The sequence below is a fragment of the Fusarium falciforme genome, chromosome 14 (assembly GCF_026873545.1).
Source record: "Fusarium falciforme chromosome 14, complete sequence".
NCBI classification, from domain to species: domain Eukaryota; kingdom Fungi; phylum Ascomycota; class Sordariomycetes; order Hypocreales; family Nectriaceae; genus Fusarium; species Fusarium falciforme.
The window spans coordinates 535,777-544,222 of record NC_070557.1 but is presented as its reverse complement, the minus strand read 5'-3'; the positions used below and the strand labels follow the sequence as shown (position 1 = coordinate 544,222).

The 8,446-nt window shown below is 52.3% G+C and overlaps 1 protein-coding gene across 1 annotated transcript; it reads right to left on the bottom strand.

Annotated features, from left to right (window-relative positions):
* Nucleotides 1–2,715: 2,715 nt before the first annotated feature.
* Nucleotides 2,716–6,777, bottom strand: NCS54_01502500 (Hypothetical protein; the record flags this gene model as incomplete). The annotated part of the gene is made up of 4 exons (XM_053160138.1): nt 2,716–3,510; nt 3,570–6,223; nt 6,283–6,678; nt 6,732–6,777. 4 exons carry the CDS (start codon nt 6,775–6,777, stop codon nt 2,716–2,718), a joined length of 3,891 nt encoding a protein of 1,296 aa, XP_053016113.1.
* Between the last annotated feature and the right edge of the window lie 1,669 nt (nt 6,778–8,446).

Here is an 8,446-nt window from a genome sequence, read left to right as displayed (position 1 = left end):
GTGATGGGCACCCCAAGAGTCCTACTTGATGCCTACGGCACAGGTGAATATAATGACCTCAATTGATTCATTCGCCACCATCGGTATATTCCAGTGCATTCGTGTAATCATCGGGCATGGCTGACGCTCCCTCAGCGCTTAAGCCTTTTCCTGAAATTATACGACTGAGATTCCTGAAATGTTTGATGCAGAAGCACATCCAACCACCGATTTCCCGAGGATGCTTATGTATCAGGGACCGACGTTTTGGGGTATTCAATTGCTTCTCGGCGTAGTATTCAACATCTTGTTTTACCATCGTGTGTAAGACTCGTGGCTTTTTCGACCATCATCAGCCTCGTGCCCGTCCAGCAATAACTGCCAGCCAGGCATGGAAAAGCTAAGTCTGGCGCCATGAAGTCTCTCACCGCGAGATTTGCGCGATTAAGAGCGAACGCCGCTAAGCCTCTCGGAATGACAGGGGCAGGCTGGCTACTTGACAATGTCAATGCAGGGCCACCTCGGACACAATGGCTGCGGCGGTTAGCGATGAAGCTGACATCATAGCCACATGCGCGGGATATGCGATCAGAAGGCCGGTTCAGGTAGCTTATTTCCTTGTATCATTCTAGCTGCAACTTGCCTGAAACAAATAATCTACCAATCCAGCCAGGGCCAAGACTTTCGACACTTGTTACTCCTTTAGATCAGGAGCTGCCATAAACAGGTCACGATCCTCCAACAGTAACGGAAACTGCAGTGTGCAGAAATTTTGACCCGCTGTCGATGTTCAGTTCTCCCCCAAGAACCTTCTAAATGAATCGGTCCATGTCTTGCAGCCTACATTTCTCACCATTCGGTGCCCAAACAATGGTGTAGACCCTCATCGTGTTGTACTCTCTCTTCTCGATGAGTATCTTGTCCTCATTGCGTTCCACAAAGGTCCTAATCGAGGACCCTTCGCACCCTCCCCATGGTCCCGCAGTAATGAAATTCTTGTCTCCCAAGGCCTCTTTAAAGTCATCCGGCGGAAGCATGCCCTCGGGAGCCTTCTGCTCTAGCGCGGTATAAGCTCCATATGGCGTGGGAAGCTGAACCTTGAGAAGGACGTAGTTTGCTTTGATGGGAGTAATGTGAGCCAGCGCCTTGTTGATAGTGGCGGTGTTAGTAGTAATGCGATAAACGATAGAGCCATCCTCACTCCATGAGGGATGGAGACTCGGGCAGCTATGGCAGAGCGTTGGTTTGGTTTTGTCTCGCTTGGAAATCCGCCCTTCCCTTTCTCCAGACTCATTTTCCCTCTGTTAGTCGTTATTCGGCGTTTTTCACTTGTGAAGCAAGTCCGGCTCTTGACTCTCAGCTGCGGGGAGTGGTGCATTCGCTGCAGAACAGGGTTCTCGTAAGGTTTGGCCTGGACCCTCACCAGTCTCCTAGCCCTTCGCTCTCTAATTCGTGCCCGCCTGGTCGGATGCGTGTGCTAAACAGTCCCCAGAAGCTCCCCGGTGCTAGAGGCCTCGGAAAGCATAAAGGGTCGTGAGGCTCGATGACGAGGCATGTGAGGAAAAGGCTGTTTCAGCGCCCATGATCGACGTAGGACGCCGTAAATAGCGCCATCACTGCTGGAGAGGAACGGGGTGGAGCCTCGGAGCCTCCCTCTAGACTCTGTTACGGGCGTTCATGGCGTATTCCCACGTCAAACAAGAATGGAGACGGCCGGCCGTTGGGGAGGATGATGTAACTGTCAGGAGATCGGGACATATAAGGGTCCGCGGGATGCCACACATCGCCAGAAGCTTCTCTTCAAATCTGTTGGCTAGATTTCGGATTGGTCAGCGCGGATCGTATGATGTCGGCCACTGGAAGCTAGCGACCTTCATGTCAGTTCCGAGTTGATTATTTTCCATTGGTGTGTAGCAATCTTAGTTGGTGTGCCGAGCGAAGCCACCTACACCAACCGGCAACTCATAACCCAATCCTACACCGTGACACAGTTAGGAATGCATGATGACGAGCACGGTGCAGCTCGTAACAGGAAGCGACACTTCCAACTCTTCACTGACAATTGAAGATTGCTTGCAACCAACTTCCTTATTTCATCCATGCATAATATGCCTACCCAAAAAGGGTTTTGCGTCGAGAACCAACTTGCGCCATTCTGGACGGCCGCTCCAACCAAGACCAGGCAGTCTGTACCGGGAGAACGACGTCGATCGTTGATTGCGCCCAGGATTCTCTTCTCACGCTTTTGCTGCCTCCCCTCGTGATCTTGCCTTCGCTAGCTCCCACCGAAGCTTCCATATCTCAGATTCGTGGTCGGACATGGTCTGCGGTATGAATGTTGGTCAAGTCGAATGCGAGGAGGGTACATAGCACGTGTCCCTTGATGGACGTTTAAGTTCTCCAGCTTCGCCTGCTTCTATGAGCAAGACGATAACGACTAAGTGCCTGATCTACTCTGGAAGATCTACCAGGAGTTCTTCTACTAGTTAGCGAGGACGCCCTTCGGCTATATACCGCAGTAGAGGTTCTACCTTTTCGCAACCAGTAAGGAAGCTATTGCTAATCACTAAGCACGATAGTCTCTTGACGGCTAGACAATCGAATTCTAGATGTTTGCGGGTAAATAGCAAATTGGCATTGAGCTAATAACCTGCCTTGTTAAACTTGCCCCAAGGATAGTTAACACACAAGCTTACCAAGATCGTAGAGCGATAACAACCACATCGCAATGACTATCTAACCGCCGGCATTTCGTCCAGTCTTTTGTCGAATCATTTCAGCGATCTTTTTAATCCCTCTGCCCCAGACTCTCAATCTGAACAAGTAATATAACACAAACACAGCGCCGATATTAAAGGCTATGTAAGCGAAACCGAGCCCCCAGTCCCTCCATCTTTCGTCATAGTACATACCCGAGCGAGCCAAGACCTGGTCGGCATATCGTAGAGGACAATAAGAGCAGTGGGCGGTGGCGTCCGGGTTGAGTAGCGTTCCCGGAGCACCTTGCTCAAGATATGGCTGCATGTATGTCCCACAAGTTTCACCGGTCGGGGGCTGGAAGACGGCAAGCTCGGACTGTGAACAAACGATGGGGTCCCCTGAAAGCCCTGAGACAGCGACACCGCCAACCAGATACGTCATCGGCGAGACGCGGTACATGAAAATCCAGAAACCTGGCAGAGCTGTCGGGGTCTGGAACACACCGGCGAATAAGATCATCATCGAGAACAGGACCGTCGTCACCCGGCCGGCTGTCGTTGCGTCAGGCAAGGGCGCAACCACCATGTGTGCGAAGGTCCCGGCAAGGATGTAGAAATAGACAAAGAACAGTAAAACTAGTCCTTGGTCTTCAGACGACCGAATACCGAAAACCGGGTAGTTGAAGATTGCAAAGGTCATGACGCCTAGAACGACGTGGTATGGTATCTCAGCGAGGATGTTGGCGAGGATCAAAACTGCCCAAGAGTACATGTTCGAGTGTCGCTCACGGACTTCGTAAAGTGTTCGCTGAGCGACGAATTTTGGCATGATCTATAGTGCCTTGTCAGCCACACGTTACATTCCTTAGCGTAGTACCACTACCCTCTTACCTGTTGAACCAGACTACTAAACATTGCGCAAACCATTAGGATAGAGAAGGTAGCGTTCTGGACGCCCAGGATGGATTGACCGGGCTGGAAGAAGGAGAAGCCAATAAATAATGAGCCTGCAACTCCCAACATGAATTTGCTCGCGATGTACGTTGGTGATCGCCAATATTGCTGGAAGACACGAACACAGACGCTCGGTATCTGTGACAGCAGAGGCACTGAGTAGGCGCCGCGCCGTCTGGCTTGGACCACATCGCTTCTGTTTTCTTGTCTTCGCGCGGAGGAAGACTTTGTCATACGTTCCAGTTCAGTTGACACTTCCTTGGCCTCTGCGGATCCACCCCAGAGGCAAGGCCAGTCGAGGTTCGTGGTGTCCGTATTGCCTATAACATCCAGCAGATACTCCGCAGGGTTCTCGGCATCCGCGCATCTCCTCGGTCCACAGTCGCCGAAGTATCGAAGCACAGTCTCCGAGTTCTCTCCGATGTCCCCAAAGTATGCGACCTTCCCGCCCCGTGCCATCAGCAGCAGTCGATCGAACCGCTGGAACAGCATCGCGCTCGGCTGATGGATGGTGCACAGGATGCCCAGCCCCCCGGCCGCCAACTTCCGGAGTAGAGCCAGGATAGCCTCGGATGACTGACTATCGAGTCCGGAAGTAGGTTCGTCGAGAAACAGGAGCAGGGACGGCTTGCCAGCAAGCTCGACTCCAATACTGAGTCGCTTGCGCTGCTCGACGTTGAGCCCTTTGCCTGGCAACCCGACGACGGCATCGGCAAAATCGTCCATGTTAAGAAGATGTATGATTTCCTCCACGAAGGCAAGCTTCTCGCTCTTTGGTACGTTGAGGGGCTGCCTTAACATTGCCGAGAACCGTAGGGCCTCACGTACAGTGGACGTTTCGAGGTGCACATCCTGCTGCTGGACATAACCAACGTCGCTCTTGAACGACGCCGGGAGGGGCTTCCCGTCCACGTAAAACTCGCCTTGTACGACACCAGAAGGTGTTCTCTGGGCTAGAGCGTTCAAAAGCGTCGTTTTCCCCGCCCCCGACACCCCCATCAAGGCGGTTAGAGAGCCCGGTTTCACCCAGCCGCACGCATTATCCAGTAGCCGCCTCGAATTGCCCTTAATCATGACGTCGAGGCTCACCTTCCTCCATGACAACGTTTCCCGATCTACTTGCATTGATGTCGCTTCGTTCACGTCTACCTCAAGCGGTGCGCTGCTGACCACCAGTGGCCGCTCGGCGTCAACTCTGCCCTTGAGCTTCGAGTCGGTTTGTGCCATGGTGGTGGGGAGGCAGCCACGCAGGAAGACAAGGACATCCGGGCCAGTGGAGGAATTCACATTAAGTTCAGAGGCCAGCAGATATGTGAACAGGAAGAAGAACAAGAATCCGAGAATAATGCCCAGGTTGCGCCATAAGTGGGAGTAGCTATAGTCGTAGCTCGTCTCGAACCAGGCGTCCCCGTTCACGTAAGTCTCCCCGGCTACAGATCCAGGGACCGGGCAAATAAACGTGTCGTCTGTTAGGTTCGGGTAAGGAGGCACCAAATTGGAGCAGGGATAGTTGGTCCCATGTGCTTGGTTAACAAGCAATGCCTCGAAGGCATAAGAGAGTGGGTTGATATACGAGATCCATTTGAACCAGGGATGCATATAAGGGCCAGGGAGGACAAAGCCGGTGTATGTGATCAGTGCAAGAACGAGGAAGCCAGAAATTGCCATGGCCTGGGGGAGGGTCACAGTTGCTGCGGCGATGGTGCGGAACACCATAGACATCGCCAAGGTCGTCACGAAGACGAAAAGGAAGAAAATAAAGAACTGAGAAGCCGTCAACGCAAGCTCGGATAGGAAGTAGAGGATAATGTTGAAGAATATGGCAACTCCGAATTTGACGGGGATGTCAACGAGGACGCTAGCAAGCGCATCTGCTGACGGCCGGTAGAAGGCATATGACGCTTGCTTGCTGACGACTGAGCGACCCTTGTATAGGTTATGGGTGTCCGTGATGGACATCAGGACGTTGAGGAGTACCGAGAAGAAGAGAACGGATCCGTAGGAAAAGAAGGCGTCAGAAGTTTCTGGAGTGCCGTAGAAAATTGATCCCACCACAAGCGCAATGATAATCTCCCCAATCAGCGTCGTGAAGGTCGAGGCTTTGTCGTTCCAAAGCTGCTGGGTCGCTCTTTTGGCGCAAAGCGCGGTCTGCATCGGAAACGAGACTGTCTGTGCAGCTCTGCCCAACATCCCCTTCGCCTTGAGCTTGTGACGGATCGACTCAAATTCTCTCTGGGTCGCCTCCCAATTTAAGTGGAAATCTTTTTGATACTGCTCAATCTCTTCTAGAACAGAAGCATACTCTGGCGATCCATGCCAATACTTTTCGAATTCTTCAGGCGTTCTAGGCACGAGATTTTCGTGCCCTTCCTTCGCTATTCTCTGCGCTGGGTTGGTGATTGCAGTCAGGAAGTCTCCCGATGTTTGCCTCGCATGACGTTGCCAGCCCATCCGTTCAAAGTACTCTGAGGCTGACGCAGCACGGCCGAAGTAGATTCCCCGCCCTTCGTACAGCACTAAGATCTTGTCGAATAGATCTACTATGGCTTGGGAAGATTGGTAAATCGCCGCCGCGTTGGCGGATTGGGTTACTGTGTGGAAGTTAGTACCCGGTTTCCTTCTGACTATATGAAGGGGCAGTATATCTCACGGTCAGAGAGGGTGCGCAGCCGACAAACAAAATGTAGGGCGGATTCGGCATCAAGGCCGCGAGTAGAATTATCCCATGCGGATATAGCAGCTTCAGAGAGAGCAGTCTCGGCAATCGAGACTCTCTTCCTTTCGCCGCCTGAGACGCCTCGCACATAATCATTTCCCACAATTGTGTTGCGAGTGTGCGACAGGCCAAATACTGTCAGCATGACTTCCACGACATGCTTGATCCGGTCTTTTCGGGTTATGCGTGGGAGACGAGCCCGTGGCGTGCGCATGGCTGCGGCGAACTCCAACGTCTGTCCGACTGTCAGGTATGGGAGGTGTTCGTCCACTTCCTGATTGTAGATGAGTTCGCCTTTAAAGTGTTTAGCCATGATTCTGTGAGGGATGCCTACGTTTCCCCGGTTAGCGCTCTGGCGCCCCCAGTTTTCGCCTTTGCCGCACCTGTGTAATGTAGAACCGCCGCTGAGTCAAGCTCCAAACTACGCATTTCACCCGTGATTGTCTTCAGGAAAGTTGTGCAGCCACTTCCGGGACGTCCTAGCACGAGAAGGAGCTCTCCCTTTTGCACGACCCCGTCAAGGCCCTGTAGAATAGTTTTGGTGTGTTTCGGCCGAAACCAAGCCCGGAAAATAAATGGTGAGGTTAGCAGCGTCCAGACAGTGTCTTGCTGCTCGACGGCCGGGCCGCTACCGTGAACGGTCAACCTCCTGAAGGCAAACCCGGAACGCGGCGGCGTTGGAAGACCCAGTTCGTTCCTCAAGTTGACAAGTGTGTGAGACCATCTCTCAAAATCGAAAGATGGACTAGATGGATCTACAGTTTGGTCAAAGATGCCCAGTTTCGACAAGATGGCGTCCCGGGATTTCTCGGGGCCTTGTGTTCGGTGTGTGCTGTCGCTCACTGTATGTTGGAGGCTCTTTATAGGATCTCGGGAAGTCGATGTACCATGGGAGCCCGCCCGGCCAGGCTCACTCATGGTCTCATCTTCGCAATGTGTTGCGGCAGAGGACGAATTTTTTTGAGACCGACCCATGTTGGCTTAGTTTGTATACTGTACTACCATGAATGGATGAACACCGTCAGTGCAGGTGTGTAGGAGGCGCTTGAGCACCCTGAACAAAATCTGCGCAGAGTTTCTGGTAATCGTGGGGACCAGGGAAAAGTAGTGAATCAATTGGAGGCATTGGCGCGTAGAAAATGGCTGGTGGATCTACGTTGCGAGTAATGAGAATATCATGCCTTTAATGTATTGTGTATTTGACAGTGGAGACTCAAACCAAGCAAACATGTCTTGAACACACCCCCCAGACTTGGGGGGGTTTTCCAGGTAAGCACCTGGCCATCACATCTGGACCCCCCGTCCGGCATTTGTCCTTCACAAGGAACATGGAGAGCTGTGAGTTCAATTGGCAGCTTTCACTGGAGCATAACCCCGAGCAGGCCACAGGCCGGGAGCAACACTGTTGGTCGCAAGCTTTTTTAAGAACGTGGCTTGGTATATTCCTTATCACCGTGACTCATGATGATGTGTTCCCTCGTCGCGGTCAGCCCAAACACGGCTCCATAGAACGTGTGTAAAGCTAGAGACGTTAAAGGTAAGATAGAATTCGTTGCATGTTTTGACGATTGCCGTAGTCTAGACTCCCTAGTGCCGGCGGATTGGCTGGATGCCGGACACCTCGCTATGACGCCAGCTGTCAAAAGTGATTCACATATCATTGTGGATGTGAGGGCTCGGAGGACATCCCCGTCACGGCGTACGGCCCCCATATCGGTGCCTCTTTTCCAAGCAACTTTCAATGTCGATCCCCGTAGCGCGAACCTTGCAGCAGCCACATCGTAAGGATGATGTATTATCCGTATATCCGGCAGGCCTTAAAAGAAACCCCATTAGCGTGAGCCTCAATGCTGCATGCCACGCATTACTTGGTGGTGCGGCTGCGTTGCGGTTGGACCCTTTGGTTTCGGCGGTGCCGTTAGCTCAGACTCAGCTGTCCACTTTCTTAACCACAAAGTCTAATATCGGACTTCTATCTAGCTCCTCACCTGGCGAAGCTTGAATCTCGGTTTCGTAAAGAAACAACTCAAATTGCATTCCCTGGCCTGTCGAAGCCCAAGGTTCCGCAGTATGAAAACCGTGTCGCCTTCTGTATTAC